This window comes from Ictalurus punctatus, chromosome 18 (genome assembly GCF_001660625.3).
Source record: "Ictalurus punctatus breed USDA103 chromosome 18, Coco_2.0, whole genome shotgun sequence".
Classification (NCBI taxonomy): Eukaryota; Metazoa; Chordata; class Actinopteri; order Siluriformes; family Ictaluridae; genus Ictalurus; species Ictalurus punctatus.
This window is the reverse complement of record NC_030433.2, coordinates 3,565,279-3,588,746: the sequence shown is the minus strand read 5'-3', so window position 1 is coordinate 3,588,746 and position 23,468 is coordinate 3,565,279. Positions and strand designations below refer to the sequence as shown.

General features: G+C 38.9%; 2 protein-coding genes across 3 annotated transcripts in view; both read left to right on the top strand.

The window, feature by feature from the left end:
* cacna1bb (calcium channel, voltage-dependent, N type, alpha 1B subunit, b) overlaps window positions 1-4,121 on the top strand; it is a 123,817-nt gene extending 119,696 nt beyond the window's left edge. For both annotated transcript variants that reach the window (XM_053687723.1, XM_053687724.1), the window contains 3 exons: window positions 1,823-2,060; window positions 2,412-2,641; window positions 2,811-4,121. In XM_053687723.1, coding sequence (XP_053543698.1) covers window positions 1,823-2,060; window positions 2,412-2,641; window positions 2,811-3,350 — 1,008 coding nt within the window. In that variant the 3' untranslated portion in view covers window positions 3,351-4,121. The remainder of the gene's footprint in view (window positions 1-1,822; window positions 2,061-2,411; window positions 2,642-2,810) is intronic.
* Window positions 4,122-7,706: 3,585 nt separating this feature from the next.
* The window catches only part of si:ch211-196i2.1 (collagen alpha-1(I) chain), a 70,019-nt gene continuing 54,257 nt past the window's right edge, over window positions 7,707-23,468 (top strand). Inside the window, exon 1 of the mRNA XM_017493406.3 lies at window positions 7,707-8,258. Within this exon, the coding sequence (XP_017348895.2) occupies window positions 8,054-8,258 (205 nt within the window). The 5' untranslated portion in view covers window positions 7,707-8,053. The remainder of the gene's footprint in view (window positions 8,259-23,468) is intronic.

Genomic DNA, 23,468 nt, shown 5'->3' with positions numbered 1-23,468 from the left:
AGCGATCAGCTGAAAGCAATGTCTCTCTCGTTAGCCAAGTGTCCAAAACATATGGCTTCAATTCTGATGATACAATCACGACGCAATCATTTACCTTTGGCCTAAGGTTCTATGGAACCAATTACACGTATGAGCAACTTTGTTTCTGAACAAAGTTCTGAAGGGTTTGCTATTGACAATCCATGGATTGCACAGGAGTCCTACAGGTCACTGCTTGGGTTGACACTTCTCCAAGTATTACCATCATTGCCAACACTGAAGTCCCCCAGAAACACTATGGACTCAAGAGGTAGTATCTTGAGACATCCTTCATCCTCCCTAAGTAAGAGTTTTCCTTTCTGAGACTTGAAATCGCATAGAACCTCTTTTCCACTTGTGAGTATTCCTAAACCTGAGTAGTAACTCTAGAGGAGTAGAATTCTGGAGTAGGAGAGCACCCACTCCTAATGAGAAGTTTGATACTGGAGCCTGTACAGTGTGCGGATGTAAGGATGACTATATCTAGTCTATGTCTGTCCATCTCAGATACTAACTCAGACTTATTCATTACCAGCAAAGAGACATCACATGTTCCCAAAGCCAGTTTTCATTGCAAGGTTCAAGTCTGTCTAAGACTGTCCATCACATACCTGCTGCATATCTGGCATTACAATGACCCCCACTGTTCTTCATGCAGTTGGTGCGTGTAAACAAGACGGTTACGTTGGTGGTCTGGTCACCAGACACTACTTGCCGACACCACCCTCAGACCTGTCTGCAGGAGGGTATCTTGATAACCCTAATCTGGACAGGATATACTTAGTCTTTTTGTACAATTCATGAGCTTTTTAGGATTGTTCTTTAGTTGACCTCTGCTCTTAGATCTGTTCCCCAAGGTTGACTCTACTGGGAGCATTAAGTTCCTGGTAACATAGCCATGAAGTCCACTAAAGACCCTTAACCATGACATGGCTCAAGAGCCAAAAATGTTTACCACAACATTAAAATATATCAGATAGTGCACCGAGTGTATGCTACCAATATTATTGATAGCTGTGCATTGCTTTGTGGTTCATGTGGTGTACTTAATAGAAGAAAATAAGTGTTTTGAAGCCTTGAAATTTTATATGTGTCTGCAGTGTTGTAGTAGTGCATTTTGGACCTGAAATGAACAGTTTAGCCAAGCTTGTTCAGAGTGAAGTGTGAAGAGTTTTTGAAAACTTGAACTTGGCTGTGAATAAAACTTTAGTGCAATAAGCCAACATATTGTTATCAAGCATTGGATCAGCACTAATAAGAATAAGTCAGCAAACACTGGTCTTTAGTTGTGCTCGCAAGGTAATGTGAAGATTTTAACACAAAAGTTTTAAAACGAGACTTTTAGAAGATGAACAACTGAGTAAAGCTTACAGACGTGTCATCAGGTGTGTTTTTCAGTTCTACAGTAAAAGACATACTGTATAGCACATTTCTTAGCAGTTCTTCTTTCTTTGTGCTATTGTCACTCCTTGGCTTTGGATACTTTCTTATAGCAACTGAGAAGGTTAAGAAGCATCTCAATGACAGCATTCACACAGCCGAGTGTTTGCATCAGACAATGATGGTGTTCTTCTCCTGTTCTAGAAGATATGTATTTCTGTGTGTGTTTGTGTGTGTGTGTGTGTGTGTGTGAATGATAGGCGTAGACCCTGCATTGAAAGTGTTTAGCAAACCACCGGTCTTGTGAGCTGGTTGGTTACATTCTGGTGATATCTTACTCTACTGTCTTTTCTAAAGTGACATTTCACTCAGGTTTTAGAGCTCTCATCCCGTCTTTCCTCTTTTTCTTTTCTCCATCTCAAAGCCCATCGTGGACGGCAGTCCCATGCGGCGCTCAGCCTCCTCTTTGGCTTCGCAGAGAGGAGGGACAGAGTTGAACTTGAGGGAATATGCATTGGAGCGGCCCCCAGCGGTACAGACTCAGGAGAAAGAGCGAGACAGAGCGCACCAACATCATCATCATCATCGATGTCACCGCCGCAGAGACAAGAAGCATAAATCCCTGGACCGAGCTATCAGTGAGGAACAGCCTGGCTCTGTGGGTAAGAAAATGCACATACAGTATAAGACATTTAATTGAGTCACACACAAATAAGAAAAGCATAGTGGACTTGAAAGGCATCATATTGTATGGATATGTCACGGTTCTGTAAGTTGAGATGGGTCATGGGTCATATATATATATGCACAGTGGACAGAAACAGCTCCCAACCTTGTGCAGGTGTTTCTCTAGAGAAGCAGGGAGAGAAAGTAGCACGACTGATAGGAAAATTCACTCTGATGCTTTCATTTACTCTTCTATTCACGCTATTCATTTTGTGGATAGGAGGCAGCTGTGTTTGAATCTAATGTAATAATGAAGCAGCATGTCTAAGTAATCTGAACTTTTTCAGACACAACGGCGGATCTGAGCAATGAGCCACGGGAACGGGCGCGCGAACGGGAGCGGGACCGAGGTCGCTCTCATGAGAGGAAGCACCAGTCGTCCTCGGCCACTGACAGAAAGCAGCGTTACTATTCCTGCGATCGCTATGGAACCGTAGAGCACTGTCACAGCCGATCACCTGGGCCAAGCAGATCTACATCACCGGGAGATCCACAAGAACCCAACAGATTCAAAACGGTACTTACCAAACGAACTACCTATATTGTTACAAAGACATTCCATTTAGAAAAATAAAAGGTTCTTCTTTTGATATGTCTGTCTGTCGATATATATTTATCTATCTTGTATCTTGGCTCTCCCAGCCTCTATCTGGTGTTTAGTCTTTGCTGTATTATATTTCATTTAGCAGGGCGTTAACTCCGCTAAGGGCAGCCCGGTGGTCTTCACCTCAGGCTCCAGTACACCGTGTCGTGGAAGGAGACAGCTCCCTCAGACGCCACTCACCCCAAGGCCTGCAGTGTCCTTTAAGTCTACCAGCTCCTCCACACTGCAGATGGCAGCCACCCGCTCATCCAGACCAGTCCCCACCTACCTAAGCCGAGGACAGTCGGAGCACGACGCCCTGCTCGGCATCACTCACCAACCATCTCCTGTGCCTGTCACTCGGATCGGATCTGACCCCAACCTCGGCCCCTTGCAGCGAGACCCCCACCTGTCAGAGTCCGAAGATTTCCACGATGCTTTGAGCACCTACAGCTCAGGACGTTTTCCAAGGACAGTCTCTGCCACCCATTCATCCACTGGGGTGGTGCCGTCCATGCTTCAGCAGAGCCGGAGTGGAGTGCCTAACGGGTACCACTTCACCCTGGGCGTTAGTACATCTCTGGGCTCCAGTGCCAGGATTTCCCCAAGCTATCAGGATACAGAGAAAGATGACTGGTGCTGACGAAATGGTGACCAGAATATGTCTTAAATGTGTCTTTACAAAAGTGCAGGATGAGTTTTATCATCTTTGCCTCAAGATAGTCATACATTTGAGTCATGCCTGTGTGAAGATAGAATGGAAGCTTGAGGAGAGCTAGAAGACCGGATAGTTATTAATTTTTTCATGAATGTGGCATGACGACACTCTGTCTTGTCGAGATGGTTCTCTCAACACAGATTGTGACAATATGAGTGCCATGATGAATTTGGTAACCCAAGGTGAGCACTGTCTGCCACTGAAGAGGAGAAATAGTTCAGTTATGTCCTCAGTGCTAACAAACTCTGCTCTCCGCTCTCTGGAATCATATTAATAGGGCTAAACTCGGCAGAAGGGCAGAGGGCAGAGAGATACAGCCATGTTTGATTAGAAAGCACAATCTATAATGAAAGTGCAGGACTTCTGCTCATCTATATGGTATTGTTAAGAACCTGGGCCTCTCTTTAGTTCGTAAAAAAGGTTATACGTCCTTTGGTTTTGTCCAGACTTCTTTGTCTTAACAATTCTTTCCCCGCTGCTGCTTTAAGCTGTTTCTTCCTCTTGTAAGTGGCACAGATAAAATGCTCCCAGTAGCTAAAAAACAACAACAACAACAACAAAAAAAAAAAACATGCCAAATTGTAATTAGTTTTATAAGAGATTCTAGTAGAGTGAGCATCTTTTCATAGCGTTCCTTTTTGTACCTTGTACATGACGTGTGTACCTGGGTGTCCTGTAAAGTCTAATTTTTTTTTTTTTTAAATACTATATTACCCGCAAAGTGGTAAAATACCAAGTGCCTAACCGTTGAGGTTAATTACTGTATGGGTATAATGTATCGTGAGGCATTATAACCTGAGAAAGGCAAATACTGGATACTGTACACAGTAGGTAAAATGTCACAGATCTTTTGTTCCTTATATGTATCATAGCATGTTATGAAGACAGAGATGATGGCGTTGCACAAAAGAGAGAATATATGTGAGATTTTAATAGATGTTTGTGAGAAATTATTTAGACATGTTAGTAAGAAATCTGTAAACTGCAGGGGCGATCAGCAACGTAGCTTCGAGAAGGTACTGTAACTACGAACTAAAGACACTGAAATGTCACTGCGTTTTCACTACGTCTGAATTGAATGCATGTTAGGAGTTTTTACACATGGTGTTGGTGGTGTTGTAACATTGCAGTGTGTGATGTACATTTTATTTTGCCAAAGAGTACAAGAGCTCTTGCCTTTCTAGTATTAGACTGAATTAATTACATGGAGTCAAGAGAGACTTAATATGTTTTGATAGGAATAATAAATTACATTCCATGTATGTATATATATATATATATATATATATATATATATATATATATATATATATATATATATATATATATAAGCATAATAATAAACTTTATTCTTATTATATATTATTGACATAATAATTAATGAATATAATTGCTTAACCCTTTCTTAGTAAACAAGAAAGATGTGGTTCTTTTGTAATATTGGGTGATTTTGATAGCTTCCAAACACCTTATCATTGTCCATTAAGACAAAATGATGTTTATTTGTAACACACACTCACCAGCCACTTTTAATAGGAACACCTGTACCCTTGCATGTTCATGTAGTTCTCCAATCAGCCAATCCTGTGGCAGCAGCATGATGCATACAATAATGATACAGGTCAAGAGCTTCGGTTAATGTTCACATCAAATATCAGTTTGGGGGGGAACACATTGACCTCAGTGACTCTGAGTGTGGCATGGTTGTTGGTGCTGGATGGACTGGTTTGACTATTTTAGAAACTGCTGATCCCCTGTTGTTTTCATTCTCAGCAGTGTCTAGAATTTATACAGAATGGTTAACAAATATCCAATGAGTGAGCGTTCTGTATGTAGAAAGGTCTTGTTGATGACAGAGGTCAGAGGAGAATGGCCTGACTTGTTCAGACTGACAGGAAGTCTATGGTAACTCAAATAACCACTCTTTACAAGCATGGTGTGCAGAAAAGGCATCTCAGAAGGCGCAACGTGGTGACGCATGAGGCGGTTTGGGTACAACTGAACAACACCACATTAGGTTCCACTCCTGTCAGACAAGAACAAGAACCTGATGTGGTGTTCTGTTGTTGTAGCCCATCAGCCTCAAGATTTTGCATGTTTTGCATTCTGAGATGCTTTTCTGCACAAAGCAGTTGTAAAGAGTAGTTATTAGTGCTTCCACAGCCTACCTATCAGTTTGACCATTCTTTTCTGAGCTTTCTCATCAACAAAGTGTTTCCAGCTATAGAACTGTCACTCAGTGTCGCTTTGTGTAAACTATAGATCAGCCGTTTCTGAAATACTCACACCTCCCCAACTGACACTCTGATGTTTCTGATGTTTGATGTGAACATTTACTGAAACTCTTGCCTTGTATCTGCATGATTTTATACATTGCACCGCTGACACGTGACCGGCTGACTGCCTGGGTAAGTGCATGAATGAGCAGGGATACAGATGTTCCTAATAAAGTTGTTTGTGAGTGTAGATGGTATTCCTTGGACAAGCTTCCTGTGTCCTGTAAGTGCAGGGATGAGATGACTGTTGAGAAACAGTACAGCAGGGCTATGCAACAAGGCGACACTTTATAATCGCTCCTCGTCCTCTGTAGCTTTATTTCCTAGACTCTACCTATCTGGGACCAAGACTATTCTGTTCAGTTTATACATTAAAGTAATGAATGCTGTACGTGACATGCAGTTTATTGGAAATGCAGCGAGGCCAAGTAGTTGTTAACAAGTGTGTAAACAGGACAAAAGCATGCCATTGTCCTGTCCTCAAAAGTGATTTTGAATTTGTGTTGTTCGCCTCAGTACAGTCCATAAAGTGTTTTCCGTCTAATTAATAATTGGTGGATGATTTAAAGACCCCCCCCCCCCCCCCCCCCAAACTAATCAACCTCACATCGATCCATCGTTGACGACGTTTTACCTTCTATTCTCCCTTTCTGAAGGGGAGATGCGATTTGTGCACCTAGTACATCTGTAACTATTCTAAAGCCATTCCTATGAAAAATCTACAACTAATTATTATAATCAAACTTTCTGCCAGGTGCCAAATTTAACACAGCACCGTTTTCTCATCCTCATGCTGTACCTTGTTCAGTTGACCTGTGGACATTGTGTTATGTTTGCATGTTACGATGACATGTGCATGTACAAATATATGTTTGACATATTTTAGGTTTGATTCCTATGAGAGGTTCACTGCCTTTTTTATACAGTCTTCGATTTAAAAAAAAAAAATGTTTGTGGGAGTAAATTAGAGAAACTCATTTTAGACCATTTGTGTAAAAGAGGTGTTGAACAAAAGAGAAAATTACATTCAGGCTATGAAAGCATGGGACTAAACTAAGTTTTTAAGCAGATCAGACACCACCACTGTTCATAGGCTGTCTGCTTATTTACCATTCATTACCATTTTGTACCACTGAACTGAAAAGAGAATATTCAAAAATAAATCAATTAATAAAAACTTTATGAAAGGACTTTTTGTTTCTTTCGTTGGTTTAAGGTAAGGCACTACAGGTAGGAACGATGTCATTTTTCCCCCCTGGCTATTTGGATGAACTGCGTCTACAGTATAACGTTTTCTCTTAAGCCATAGCAATAAAAATGTCAAAACACAACAGAAGAAATTATATTTAGCTGTGTTTGTTCACAGAGCCCACCACAAGCTCTGCTTACATAACTGGCACAATCATGTCATGTCATATATCCCTGAAAAGCTTGTTTTCCTGATGTATATTTACTTTAGAAGCATTTATTAGACAGGAATTTTTTTTAAAAATCACGTTATGCTTTTTTTTTTTCTATATTCAGAAACAAAAATCACGGCTTTCTAGATGACCTGCATTCATTAAATTTTAAATGTTCATTTCTATCCTTAATTAGAAGATATTATAGCGTAACCTTCCAATATTTTGATTATTTTTGGAATTACATTGCATTTTTTTAATAGGTATATATATTTTTTATAACAGTGTATAGTGTATTATTGATTAAACAAAAAAATAAATGACTTTTCTGTAAAAATATAAATATAAATAAATATTTTAATTCTACCAATAAAACACTAGATTTTAGGTTTTATTTAATATGCATATTTAATTAGATGAGATTTGCATAAATAAATGTATTTTTCTGATACAAAAGTATAATGCCAAAAAATAATTGTGATATCTATTGTTTTTAAAATGTCCCTATTTACCTGTAGTGTCTTGCCTTCTAGTTTATTATTTTTATTTTTTATTTTTTTTGTGTCATGACCGTTGTACATCCTCTTCACGGATAGCCATGGTGGGCGGGGAAATCTAGCGGACTCGCTGCTCATTGGTCGGAAGTAATGTGGTGGGTGGAACCGCTCGCGAGCTGGGGACGGCTTCTGAAAAGGCGCGCGCTGCGCAAGGACTGGTCGCGCGAACCTGTACAGCTGCCAGCTCAGTGAGGGTGAAACAGTGATAGACGACCTGAAAAGTTTAATAACGTGATTTTAATACGTTAAATAAAATGTAGTAGCAAGGCATTATTGAAAATAACTTATTAAGGCTATTTTTTTTGTGTCCGCATTTTATACAGAACAATTTCAATACGTTTAAAAATCAATTAAAATAGGCGCTGTGTCGGAAGATGGAGTTGTCAAAATAGCTAATGTTGCTAACGGTTTTGGCGTTTGTTTTTTTTACTCTCAAAGTGTTTATTTTCCGCATTTGGTCAACACTCATTATGGCACCGAAAACCACATTGTGGGCTGTTTTTGTTTTTTCTTTGGCTAAATGCGTCAGTTCAAGTCCAACTGTCATTTTGCCGACTGAGTGGCCGGAAGTGGAGCTGGGTTCCGGGATGCTGCAGACAGGTACAGTAAGACCTCATTCTCTTAATACTAAAAGAGCAGCGTTCACAGGCGAATGATGACGTTATGGACTAATTAGCATAATTCGCTGTGAATATTTGCATATCACCTATCCTTTTTTTTTTTTTTTTTAATAGTCACTAATGCAGTCTTGAAAGTCATCATATGTAGTTGGCAACACTCTATTGAGTTTTTATTCCCTAAAGTTATGTTATAAATTAAATCATAAGATTGCCCTGATGTCATATGAACGCTTTATATGTGGATGATGTAGTTGGTCATGTGACCAGATCGACCTTGCATCTAGAATGCGGCTGAGAAAGTTGATGCCATATAAGGAAGTCGATGCCATATAAGCAGGAGTCGCTGGATAACGATGGCTAAAAAAATGTAACTACTGTACTTTCATAATTTAATGTTGTAAATGAGTTCTTGGGTTTTTTTTTTTTTGGGGGGGGGGGGGGATAGTTTATTTTATTTTTTTTACTACTCTGTAGTTTTTTTAAAAAAAAAAACCTGCACAAATCTCTTTTGGACAAATTTTGGAGTTCATGCCTTTAAAAAAAAAAAAAATCCATATAAAGCAGCTTGTCTCTTTCAGATGCACTACACAGCCTCTTTATTGAAAAGTGCCCACTAAGTATTGCACATCATCTGATCATAGTTTAACAAGCTGGAGCACCAAGAACATAAAGCATCATAAAGCGTCACCCCAACCCCAAAACCCCACACCCCCATGTACATTACGTGCATTGTAACACATGCTGAACAGATCTGACACATATGGTGGGTAAATTTGCTTCAACACTGAACATCAGGAAACACTGAGTCTTTAATCATGGACTTTAGATACACAGATTTTATGGTAGAATAGATTTTTTTTTAAAAACTCGATGGATTAATCCAGAAACTCAGTTAATACTGAATGACTTCATCACATACAGTTTAGATTGAATTGCATGAAAACTCTTAAAACGCAGCATGTTCTTAACCAGTAGACATATAATAGTCCCCGAGGAGTCAAGTATATGAGGTAGCCACTAATTAAGTTGGATTTTTATCCCGTGAAACCGGTCATATCTGAGGGTCATGTTGTTCTTGAGTTGATCTATATACAGTATGAATGATGACAGTTGACGTCACGTAAATTCAGCCCTGCTTGCATCTGAGTCGCTGTAAGAAATTCTTTCCTTAGCTTTTGACACGTCATGTATTACCGACGCTGCAGGAGTTTTGCTTTGAATTATTCTTTGTCATACCATGAGTTATATCAGGTACCATATACTTGTAAACATGGTACATGTACGACTATGGATTTTAATTATTTATTTTTGCTTTATATATGCTTATAATGTAAATTAACCTCAAATGTATTCTTCACGTTAAATTAGGTTAGGTTACAATATTTCACCATTGTTTCACTCTTGATATACTGTAGGTGCTTTAGTTTTCCGACAGGCTATATAAAATACACCACATGTTTTTAACAATATTGCCGTTTGCCTCAGCAAAACATAAAAGATTTGATGAATTCGAAGATATTGACCATGAATATTGTTGTCACATCTTAGGAGCTCAAGAATAGATCAAAACCACCTGATCCTTTTCACAAAACACATGTGATCATCACATGCTGCACGTCTTTTGGTTTGACCGTATATTAAAGAACAAAAGAAGCTCAACATGTTTTCTTCTGTTTTATTCGGTTCATAAATGTCAGTCCTTTTCAGATTTCTTAAATTTCTTCAAAATGTCGACCTTCTGAAAAGTATGTTAATTTATGCACTCAATATTCGGTCAGGGCTCCTTTTGCACGAATTACTGCAACAATGCGGTGTGGCATGGAGGCGAACAGCCTGTGGCACTACTGAGTTGTTCTGGAAGCCCAGGATGCTTTGAAAGGAGCCTTCAGCTTGTCTGTATTGTTGGGTCTGGTGTCTCTCATATATTGTCTATGGCGAGTTGGCTGGCCAATCAAGCACAGTATTGCCAAGGTCAGCAAACCAGTTACTACTAATTTTGGCACTGGGGGCAGGTCCTGCTGGAAAACGAAATCAGCATCTCCATAAAGCTTGTCAGCAGATGGAAGCAATGACGTGCTTTAAAATCTCCTGGTAGACGCTGCATTGACTCTCCACTTGAGAAAACACAGTGGACCGACACCAGCAGATGACATGTCTCCCCAAATCATCACTGACTGTGGAAACTTCACACTGGACTTCAAGCAGCTTGGATTCTATGCCTCTCCACTCTAACTCCAGACTCTGGGACCTTGATTTCCAAATGAAATGCAACATTTACTTTCATCTGAAAATTGATTGTGTTTGTGTGTACTGAAGCAGACTGAGAGATTAAAGGCTCAGGAAACCTTTGCAGGTGTTTTGTTAATTGGCTGATTAGAGCTCTTCTCAGGTCACATTTCTGTATTATAAATTCTAATATTTTGAGATACTGGATTCTTTATTTCCATGGCTGTAAGCCGTAAGCATCAAGAATAATATATATATATATATATATATATATATATATATATATATATATATATATATATATATATATATATATATTTATAGTATCAGTGACTATATACTGTATAAAGGTGGACTTCCTATCAGGAAGTCAAAAGTGAAACCAAAATGTCTCTGAGGCCCTCTAGTGACTGGTTGAAGTGCCATGTTTAACACCACTGAAAGATGACGTAATGTAAATTCAGCTTACATCTGAGTGGGTTTAAGAAATTCTTTCTGTAGCATTGGACACATAATGTATTACTCACACTTCAGGAGTTTTGCTCTGAAGCATTCAATGACATACCATGAGTTATATCAGGTACCGTATGTTGCACTGTAGATATGGTACAAGAATGCCTATGGATTTAAATTATTATATGCATAATAATACAAATTAAACTCAAATTGATGTAGTGTAATTTATAACCCCGCTCATTCCCATCCCACACAGAGTTAGCCAATGTTCCATTTTAAGGTCAACTTCAGATGTCTCACAGTCTACGCATTCAAGTGCCATGTCCATCACCAATATGGTGAGAGGGGGACAGACTGTCCGCCACCATTATTTGGTAAATCATTAGCTTGCCACTAGTGAGAATTGCATGTGTATGGCAGAGATCTATTATATTCTATTCTGTTTTGTACTATTCCACCCCACCCAGTCCCATTACAATCCCATTCCCAATCCTGTTCAATTCTGGTCCGTTCCGTCTCGTTTCATCCCATTCCATTCTAAAATGGACATCTGAGCACATGTACACAGCATTACTCAAACTCAAACCACAGCACAAGAACACAAAAACCATGTACGAACTTCAAAGCATGGTAGAGGGGGTACACTGATAGCTGCTTTACCACCTCAGGGTCTGGACAGCTTGCAATCATTGAGGAAGCAGCAATTATCAAGCGGTTTCAGGTAATTACACAGCAAAATGTCATCATGTATACGATTTAAAATGATCAGGCTGGGGCATCACAGAGCATACCAGTAATCCAAACACAGGAGTAAATGAACAGAGCCAGAGTCCTGACCTCAGTCTTGTGATGTGATGCAGACCGTTCAAGCAAGACAACCCGAATTTCTGCACGAACTGAAAGAACTTTGTGTGGAGGCAAGAGACCTTCTAACAGCTGTTCAGAGCTGATCAGAAGTCAAGGAAAGTGTTTGATGGAAGTCATTCCCATAAAAAGAGATTTCCATAGTCACTAAAAATGTTTTCAAATGCTACATATTTACTGTTTGTTTGTTTTAGTTTTTTTCAGTAGATACAGTATTGTTTCTTATCGAGAGAGTCTTGCGAGAGAGTCCTGGGACTTCATTCAAGCTTTTTCTTATATTTATAACTCTTTCTCCCACCCATAGTAGTACTAGAGTTTTAAGTGCTTTTAATAGTGCTTTGCATTCAAAGACTGAGTTCACAGACTAATACAAACATGTCAAAGCATGATATACATAAACACTACAAAAGTGTTCATTTTAATTTGGTGTCAGTGTTAAAATGTTAATTAGTCTACGAGTAATATTGTGCTCTGTAACTTCCTAATAGCATTTGAGCTATGAAATAGACCATAATAATTTATCATATTTATTCATTTAATGTTACATGTAGTCAGTAGAGTCAGCAGGTTTCCTGTTTAAAAAAAAAAAAAAAAAAGATATGCTAGTTGGCTAAATGCTCATCTCTAGTCTGGGTTAGCTAGCTAATTTTCGTGAGTGCAGTGCAACAACTGGAGCTATGTAAGATTGAAGCTTGGGCTGCACTGCACTGTGGTAAAGGATACACTGAATGAAATCATGTAAGATATGATGTTGATCTAAAAACTTTTATGAAATAGTTAACCAGTGACAGTTAATGTTAATTTCAAATTAACATTTCTATTCTTGGTTGCGTATTTGTTCCTAGTAAAATACTGTTCATTTCTGGGGTTTTTTTTTGTTTGTTTGTTTGTTTTTAATTTATCTCAAATTTATGGAGTCCATACAGTATATAGTTCAAGTGAAAATGTAAAATTAGACAGAAGCATTTTGTTGGCTCGGATTTCAGACTTGTGTAAACACTGCCATTGCGCAATCAGATTCTCTGAGTAGAAACTGACCCGGAGTGTTGACATATGATGAGCTCTGCTTAGTCTGAACTGTCAGAAGTGGCATGTGGCCAATTTGGCTTCGGATGTAAAAGAGAACATTTCCTATTTGGAAGCCTGGTATACTTGTTGCAGCATGCAAATCTTGTAAATCCTGTACAGATGGCTGTAATAACATGTTGGGGTCCATTTTCTTTCTGTTAGTCCAAACAGCATTGCAGCAACCATAGTAACATTCTGAAAACACCTGTAGTCATTTGTGTGCCTTATGGTGTGGTGTTCGTCTCAGTTGCGTGTTTCCAACTCCATCTCCATTATTTCCGTTTCTGTCTGTTTCTCCCTCTTTCATTCAGTCTTTCTTACTTCAAGAAAGTAATACACGTGTACAATAAAACACTTGAAGAGGATTAGGAGTAGTGGCATTCAGACAAGGGCAGACCTGTTGTAGAATTTATATAAATAGCACACTCTGTCTATTTGGCACCAATCATCCCACTGGGAAACCTTAAAACTATAATAACATTGTAATTCATCTTATTAAAAAAATGAAGAGAGGCAGCTGTGACTGGTATAATGATCCCACCACTCCTGCATGTATTCCATGCCAGATGACATCATGTTTTGGCGAGGTTGTTAAACACACTCGGACTGTTCACAGTTCACAATGAACCTGTTTCTTCTGGCACACACACTTGGGAATGTTAACCTGTGTGCACCTCTTCTACCCAAACGGTAGCCTGTCGCTGACATCACGACCAAGAATAAAGAGACAGAAATGGTCAAACAGGCCATTCATGTTTATTTTTAATGGATTCGTCATGTAGATTACTCACAATGTGTGGAGCTGCATGTTGACCTACATAGTAATAGGATAACACTTAACTGTACATTGAAGTCTAAAATGCTAAACATTTATCAAACGTGTCATATCAAATACACAATGTATATGAGCAACACTAGACGTTCATGAATAGAAATACGTTTCTTTTTTTGCATGTATCTCAACCACAAGTAACATTCTAGTATTTTACAACCTGCACGGACAAGGGAGAAATTTGCAGACATTTTGAAAGCTGGTATCTGAATACAAAGTGAATTGATTAGACTTGCTTCCATTTCAGTATGGCATGTAGCTAAACAACAACTTGATCGAAGCATGGCATTCATTGCGTGAGGAAATCACACTTATCTAACAAGGTTTTTTACATTTTTAGGCACACTGGCTGCTTTTAGCCTTGCATGGTAATACTAGCGCCTTATCCATGAGCTTTCCAGGAAGATAGGCAAGTCAAGACTACAAAATAAATAAAACTCTATATCCTTTTTGTTAAATATATTTATGGTTATATTTATAGACAAGGCCTGTATGTTATCGGCACCAAAAAAAAAAACACCCAACGATATATTTTATCCCAAACATGATTTTCCCACTTTTTTGCTAGAATAATAAATTTAAAAAAAAAAACTATTACCTGTATTGATGCACTGACTCACAAGAATATGTTCTGTTTGCTTACAACCACTAAGACTCTATTCTTACATCTTCAGCATCTCTTTTGTTCACTGGTCTGTAGAAGACTGCAGAGATGACGGTTCTATATTTGTTTTCTGTTCTTTGTTGTTCTTTCTCGCATTGTTCTCGGATCTTGCCTGTGCACCATGTGCTTGGTCTGAAATTCCTCAGGTCTGAGCCTTCTGTCAGGACATGTTACCCATCTTAAGCTGGTATTTAGTTTACCTACCCTTTATTTGCCTTTAAGACCCTTCTCCAATGCATCATGCTCACAACATTCAGATCAGCTGCGAAAGAGGACAGTTGTTGATCGTGTTTGAAGTCTAGTAGTTAACCCGTTCTATCCACCTTCCAACCTTCCGTTCAGCCACACAATTACTGTTAGACTAAATATAGCCCATGCTGTAGAAACCATACTGTGCCATGCTGATGCACTGATGCCACATTTGAATGAAAGCTCATGCTTACTAGCAGTCTATGGGTAACCTTTCTTGTCACAAGTCACAAGAGAGGCAAGTGCGCTGACTGAGGGGGAAGAAAACTAGCATAACCATAGACAACCCTGTTCTACAATGCCTTCTGCATACGTATTCACCCCCTTTTACTTATCCACACTGTGTAGTGTTACAGCTTGGAATTGAAATAAACTTTATTGGGATTATACGGTATGTCATGACTCTACACGTGTATCTTCTGGTTGCTTCTTTGACTGACGCCTTCCTAACGGCCTCCTCTAGGCAGCGTTGTGGTTGTGCCATATTCTTTCCATTTCTTACTGAATAATAAATTTAGTGGTCCTCTGTAGGATGTTTTCCAGAACTTTTCCCCAGACTTGATTTGCTCCTTGGTCTTCATGACACTGTGTGTTTAGGTATGTTCTTTTACAAACCCCAGGGAACAAGCTTCCAGGAACAGGTGTGTTTAAATTGAGGGCACGGAACACTATAATTGCACACAGATGGACTCCATTCAAGTAATTATGTGACTTTTCATGGCAACTGGTTGGGCTGAGCACTTGTGCAATCTTATTTGTAAATATACGATTGCATAAGCAACCCCACCCCCCCCCCCCCCCCACCCCCACACACACTTTAATATTATGTGCTATTTTGTATTTATGACATATCATATGGATTAATGCCATATAATTCCAATTAAATCAATTTCCAATGCGTTTAAGTCTGTTTCATGTTCCAAATCCTTGGTCTCCATCTCTTTTTTGTTATTTGTTGTTGAAGGTATCGAATCTATCTAGATAAGTAGTCTGTGTCATGGGTATTGCCTGTCATTAAGCTGGGTAAAGGGAGATGATATAACCTGTCTGGATTCATGCACACAGTCATCTTACCATCAGACTCCAATTACTGTCATGCTAGGTGAGATTGTGCCTTTCTTAAGTCAATACTGTAGCGTCTGCAGCAAGTTCGTGCAAAATGCTGTTTGGTTAAGTATACATTGCTGCAGGCTTTTGTTCAGATTTGCTGACTTAGTCGCAATCTTTATTTGTACTAGTCAGTGAGTATTGTGGCTAATTCAATTATCCTCTTAGGTATGACTTTATATAGGCAGGAATGTGTTATTTCAGTAATTAACACCATTGTGCAAGAAAACATTTCTGTCCAAATCATTCTCCTTCAGCCATGATGTAATGCCATTTCGAGAGAGGAAGTGAAAGACGAGGGCTGTAAATGGTTTGTATGTTTTACTCCTAGTCGGTGCAGTGCCCGTCACTAGTGCAGCAATGAAGCTGAAAAAAGTTAGCTGCACGTCTCTCCCATGTAGATCAGTCTGCCCATGTGCAGATATTTATTTGCTCTCTAGAGAGGCTGAACCTAAAAGGTTGAGCCACAGGGTACACTCCATACAAATGTAAAAGGGCTTTTATATGGATTTAAACAGGCTTGTCAGAGCGTTTATGACGTTGTCATGCCCTTTGCGTGGCTTCTTGCATGACAAGACTGACCCTAATGAGCACTGGTGGTAACTTTTGAGGGCAACGTGGAGTTCTGGCCTGGGATTTAACTGGTTTTCAGTCATCTGAAACTTTCCTAAGCAAACAGAGCTTTACTGCTCAGACAAGGCAGCTGGTATTCATCAGGTATTCCATTCCTCAAAGCTGAGCTAGCCTTCTGATTAGCATGGCACTACATGGGACAAGGGCAGTGAGGCAAGAGCATGCTAAGAGGCATCTTAATTATGGAATAAAACACAATGGGATGTACTGTTAATTAGGAAAATTATCAACAACAAGGGGCCATTTTATCAATTAAGAAAAGGCACGTCATTCTTTTTATTTGTTTATAGTTACGTGTAATGTTGTAGAATGTCCGCGAATGTCCACTTATCACTTGTTACAGCAGCTATAAACAGTCGGTCGCTCACCAGCTCCTTTCTTCTCATCCAATCCTATGAGCTTCAGCAATGTTTCTTCTGAGCAAACATTCATCTGAGCAGCAGGTTAAAAAAAAACATCCTGCATCTGAATTGATTGAAATTCCTATCTTCAATTACACTATTCTTTAGAGATTCACATAAAAATGTGATACATATGTGATTTTATATGTACCTTTGTTCAACTGTGTTCTATACAGAAGGTGTGTTTCCTGTCATAATTCTCACTAATGTCGTTCACCAAGGTTGCAAGGTTTCAGCAAAATTTCCAGACCAACGACATTTCAAAAACCACACAAAAGACCTGAACCTAACCCAAAAATTTGGGAATTGGAAAATGGGGACACATTGTTCTTCTTTTTCTCAGCCTTGGCGTAGGAAACAAGGTCACCGTGGTTCACACGGATTATCCTCTCCATAATCCTCATCTTCCACTTCTTGGCCTTGTATGCATGTGTTCTGCATTTTGGAGGAAAACCTATATGGCGTTTATCCAGTAACGTAGATGTCTTAACATTTTTATTATACCTTCTACAGTCAGGCCCTTCAATGCACGTCAAGCTCATTTTTTACATTACAGTGTTTCTTTGATTGCAGAATATCTTCAATACTCATCCTTCTCAAAGAAACTTCCAGCATTTTATGCCACAGATTGCAGTGGCAGAAAAGATAAAGAGTTTGTTAATTGACATTTGCAGTTTCTTGCTTGAAAAGCTAATGAAACGCCAGTGTTCTGCTCTGGCTGGCCTTCTGTTTTTTCAGGTTTGGTAGTTGTGTTCAGATTGCGTGTTGCATTTCCGCACTCTTTTTATTTCCAAATTCTTGCACACTTTATAACATCTTGCCCCAGAGGTCTGCTCGGTGCTAACGCTGGTTTTCTCATCTGATGTAGCTCACCCATGTTACAAGCACTGATTTCATGCACAGTACGACCTGTCACGAATCGCAGTGAAGTTAAACACAGCCAATATTGCTTCAAACAATAGTGGTCATAAAAATCGGTTGGTTTATTATGTATGTACATTACAGCTGAGCGTACTGCAGGGAAATACGCTGGTCTGGTCCGCCATTTTCCTCTTTCACTGGCAAGCGTTATGTTTTGTCACGTTTCATGTCAACTTTCACTTGTAGTAGAGGTCAAGAGTCCATTATATGCAGGTACATTGTAATCTACAGACCTATTAAAGTCAACCTGCATGGCTGTTAAACATACAAATGGCTTACCGTGCCTTTAGCCACTAGAGTTATGGTTAGTAAAGGTCTTGAGAAAAATACCTTTAGAGAAGTGTCATTTTTGATTATCCAAGATTAAAGCATGTAATGTTTTTCGTCTGTTTATTTTCCATGAGGATATGGCCTGGGCAAATTTGTTTTATGAGCCTGACGTTTGGTGCAGGCTGTCCAGATGGTGCATGCTCTCAGTCCTGTTCCTCCTCTTGTGTGTGCAGAAGGAGAGAGGAAGCTCAGGAAACCAGCCCTGGAAACCAGTAAAATGCACCTCGGATCCTCAGCTTCCTCTTACATGCATCTGTTAAATCACTAACACGGCTGGGCTTCTCAGGAACACGGAAATAGTTTGTAATTTTCCACCACTTGGTTTTCCTTTAAGGGAATCTGCGGACACATCCATACAATCATGTGAAATATTTGGTGGTGATTTATTTTTTTTTGCCTGTTTAGATGGAGACAGCCATAGATCATGTTTGTTGAATGTAACATTTGCTGTAGCTATATATGTCTGGTCTGCTTTGGGGCTATTCGTCTCTATCCGACACTTCATGAGGCTTAGCTCATGATTACAGAAACCATTTGTTTCTATAATATCCAATATCTGACATCTACACCTGATGTTTGTTTGTATAACATCAGCATATTTAGAGGTATAGTTCATAGCCAGCACCATCCATTTAACCTCTGGACGTAGGGTCAAAATGTCCATGTCAAAAAACTGCCATAGAAATATTACTACACATTTCAGAATAAAAAAAAAAAAAATCAATGTTTTGAAACACTTGTCAACAAAATAAAAGTCTGTTAACACAGAACGCATGATTTTATGCTTAAATGTCATAGGGATTAAATATTGCAGTTTGAATGGGTTTCAATGGGGACATTTTTGTCCTTAAGGTCCTGAGTGTGACTATTTTGTGTATCTAGTTTAAAATAGATTTATGAAAGGAAGTGAGGCTGAAATATTAAAATTCCAATAAAAATACACACCTTTTACAAAATTTATGCTGTTTGCATTAACACAGACAAAATGATTTAAAAAATAAATAAATGAAAAAGACTAAAATGTCCATAAGGACGCACAAGGGTTAATATTATATTTAAGCGGGTTATAATCCATATTGCTTACTCTTCCCTCTAGCAAAGTACTCTAAGATGTACAGTTTTTTGACAGTGCACTAACGTACAGGTATTGTTCAACGACATCACAGCTGCCCTAAAATTACCGTGAGATTACCTCTAATCAGCCCTACAATATACCATGGAGTATTTGACCTAGAGCAGTTTCCATCAATGCAACATTGTTTTTTTAGTCGAATGTCCTAATAAGCTGGTTCTTTAGCTCAGGCATGTGTCGACTGGCTCTCCAGCTATACGTCTTTACCTGGAGCAGCTCCTTATAGCGAAGATCTTGAGTGCTTCAAGGTTTGCCAGGGATTAAAGAAAGATTTTTAGAAGGGGTTGTTAAAACAAAGGACAAAGACGTAAGTTATTGTATTTGTAATACTAAAGATTGACATGTATTTTCTTACCAAGAAGAGGTGAGAATCTCTTCCGTCTGAAGGTGCTGTTTAAGTTTCTGTAACAGCACAGCTGTGACAGTAGTGCGGACTGTGATTCAAATCAAAGGTTTCCTTAATCCAGGCCTAATAACAAGCAGAGTTGTGAAAATAATAATCGTTTATATGGTGAAGCCTTCTGTAAAGAGACATTTATTTAACATTTATGGAAGGAGTCTCTAGAACTTTGAAGTTGTAAGTAATTTTGCACCATGGGAAAGTCTTAAAGACATAGGACTTCAGGACGCCACTATGGTGAGATGAGACAACGGTTGTTTATAGCTGCCATAACATAAGTGACTACAGACTAAATTGACTCGTGGACATTCAACAACATGAAACGTAACTGTAAATGGATAGAAGGTACAACATGATCTTTAATAAAGTAGTATACTGTAAGAAGAATGGAACACTTCGGGACATGCTGTTTCTGGAAAATATTCAACTTCGGGGTGGGAACAATAACTCCACTTTGCATTGGGGTGCATCACACCACCCTGTCATTGATTATTTTCCTATAACAGCACACCCTGATGTCTCTTATTCTTTAGTTATTTCCTTATTAACATATAGTTTTCATTCTTTTTGCAACGAGTAAATAAATCTATGTATGTGAAGGTATGTTGCAAAGAACGCTGTAGCGTGAAGCAGTTCTTCAGAGTATTCCAGTAAGCCTAGTCAAACAGTTACAACAGACATGTAGTACTGTATGTATCCTTTGTCTCTAATGTACATGCAGACTCTGGTACCCTATATACCCATGTCACACAAACTGTCCATCTCGGCTCCACTGCTCTTCCAGAGGCTTTTAGGAGAAATTATATTGTTCTCTGCAAATATTTCCATCTCATGTCTTTTACAGTCTGATGGATATACTTAGACCTTGCCTGTTCTTCCTTACAGGCCCCCAAAGTGAGGACACATAAACCTCACATAGCATTTTCCAGATGACGAGTGCTTAAAAGAAATGTCTGTTCTGCTAGACCATGCTTCAGCTCGAGGGCTGTTCAAATGAGACCAGTTTGAGCAGATGTACAGGAAAAAGCAATTATTTCAGCATATCACTGACAAATATCCTAGTTGTTGACAGGAGACAGGAGGTGACGGAAAGAAAAGTATGTACAAAAATTAAGCCCTGTATTCAGTTAATAACAAAGTATAATGGGATATAAGTAAATCTCATCACCTTTTTTGGACTGTGTACAAATCTGTGGATTGTGCATCCAGCATGTGCTGAAAGCCTTTAATCCATTAATTCTTTGGGCTGACTGCCTTCTTTCTTGTTGCAACCTCTTTAATTGTGGTATAATTGTCTTAGCTGCTGGCTTTTCCTAGCCTATTACAGTAACATGATCCTGAAGAGACTGAGACTGTCACAATTTCATCTGAATCAGGAAATGGAGTCCAGATGAGGGGGGCTCAGAGTGGAAGCTGATAATTCCTTTACTTATCACTGGAAATCAGACAATTTCAATCAATTGAGGGGACACCGTAAAGGGCCGAGTGACAAACTCAACATCACGCTAGCTCCAGTGCTCACAACCAAAGGTGGTAAAAACCTCAATATGTATTCACTGTTAAGTAAAATGTTTTTAGTCTATAGAAATTTACGTCACTAAAAAGAGTGGTGTTTACTACCAAGAACCTGGTTTAGAAGAAACACAGTTCGGATATTACCAAAATGAGTAACATACTTAGTATTAATTACGGGTGTCTGTTTATGTTTTTCCGGTTTAAATATTGGCCATGAAAAACACAAATGCATATTCATGCACTTAGGTTACAAGGCTCATTCTTTATAAAGTTATCTAGTTGATTTGACGTGAGGCGCATTAGTTAGGTATATTAGTTAGCCTGGACTGAGTAGGATTGCAGTGGAGAAGAGCAGGTTTTGTTTCTCTTCGGATAAAGCACTGCTATACAGCTGTACGTAAATTTTGCTTCTTATTTCATTGTGTCGAAATACCTCAAATGCCGGTATTGTGTGTATTCGCAGATAATATATTCTATGTTCTACCTGATGCCTTGTTCGATATTTAGTAGCATGTTTTATATAACTGTCCAAAAGGAAAGTCATCCTGTCTGACATATAAGAACCATATGAACTATGTGAACATAGTGGCAAAACAGGGATGTGTATAACGTATCAAGATGGCAACTGGCTTTTGTCTTCGTTCTCAGTGAAATTACATGTGGGTTTAATATGGCCTCTAATGTTATACACATACCTATCTCGGACAAGCTCTATTTTTTCAACCCCTGATCTTCAATGAGGCTATTTTTGGGACCTGGAGTTCGTTCCTTTACAGCCCATCAGTCGTGCCAGGAAACTCTCTCTGTAACTGACACACAACTGGTTTTCTTCTGCTTCAAAGAGCTGGTCCTTCAGAAAAACTGTGGAGAAGAGCAGACACATCCATGGGAGAGCTGTGTTCTAACATAGGATTGTCCAACTTAATCACCATATCAATTAGAGTATGAAGTCATTGAGATTTAACCCAGCCCTTGAGGCTCTATCCACAGTCCACATTGGTGTTCCCATTAATCAACAGCTGCACAACTTTTATTGTCAGGCTGAGGTACCATTGGCTGAGCTGGAGTTGAACAAAACATGTTCTGGCTGGAGGTGCTTAGGATGGTGTCCATTATCTGTAAAGATTATCTATAAAATTGGCTCATTGCAAATCCATTTGTGAAATGTTACACCAGATCATAACTATTTGTGCTTTTTTAATGACAGTGAACACCCCAAGGAATGCCTGTATCCGAGTGTGGTAACACTTTACAGTAACAGTACATGAATAATCCTGCACTAATACCTGAATTAATACTTACTTAAATATGAATTAATGATGAGTTAAGCCATGTACTAATCACAAACTTATGAAGAGCTAACCCTAACTACTACGTAAGTCTTATGAATTCATGCGTGAATAACAACCACCGTAAGTACATGTTAGTACAATGTTTGTTAGTTAATGTATTAATTAACACGTAGAGGTAAACTAAATCAAACATGCTCTATATGAAAGAATATGAATTAAATGTGCATAATTTCAAATTGTTTATATATAACTTGCCATGTGCAGCTGTGTACACAAGCATCACTGGATGGCGTTGAGATGAAATGATTGGTGTTTATTATTAGTGCTTTTTTTCTACGTTCTATAAGGAGGATCAGTGTAAATTATTAACGTAATCCAGCGCCATCCAATGGTGTTTGTGTACGTACATAACACCTACGTAGGTAAATCCAGTATGAATGATACTTCAGCACAACACACATGCAATCCATCATGAATGCCTGTGATATTCAACACCTCCCATGGAGCAAGCAGGCCACATCTGGCAGTACGATCTCTGTAGTTCACAGGTATGGCTCTCTGTCAGGGCTAGAGATGTGGAATATTTCTTCAGAATCAGGAATAAGAAGGGAGATAGAAATAGGACACGACTGTTTTACAACTTTTATGCGTGCACAACATGCAGTCACATGCAGAAATACAGTGGAGCCTCTACTTGCCCAGGGGACTAGCTAATGAATTTATGATTTGTCCTCCAATGCAGTTAAATACTGTACAAATGCTACTCAAGTCAAGTCCAAGTCTCATCATAATTGGGGTCTCAAATGTGCAGAGACTAGCTTAATGAATTGTAGTGAGAATGATGGGAATAAGGACACTGGAGGCAGGTGTGTGAGAGAGTGTGGTGGGTTTCATTTATGCAGTTTTTTTGTTGTTGTTGTCTTTCTCTGAGATTTAGCACAGGTACTTTCCACACAAAAATAAATAAATAAATAAATAAAACAAGAACTTAAAAAGGTACACTTGTTCCCAAATTGATTACCCACTAGTTTTCTGTTACTCCTTCTCCCATTCACAGCTGGCACTTAACCAAGTCCCCTTTGCCACAATACTGTTTACCT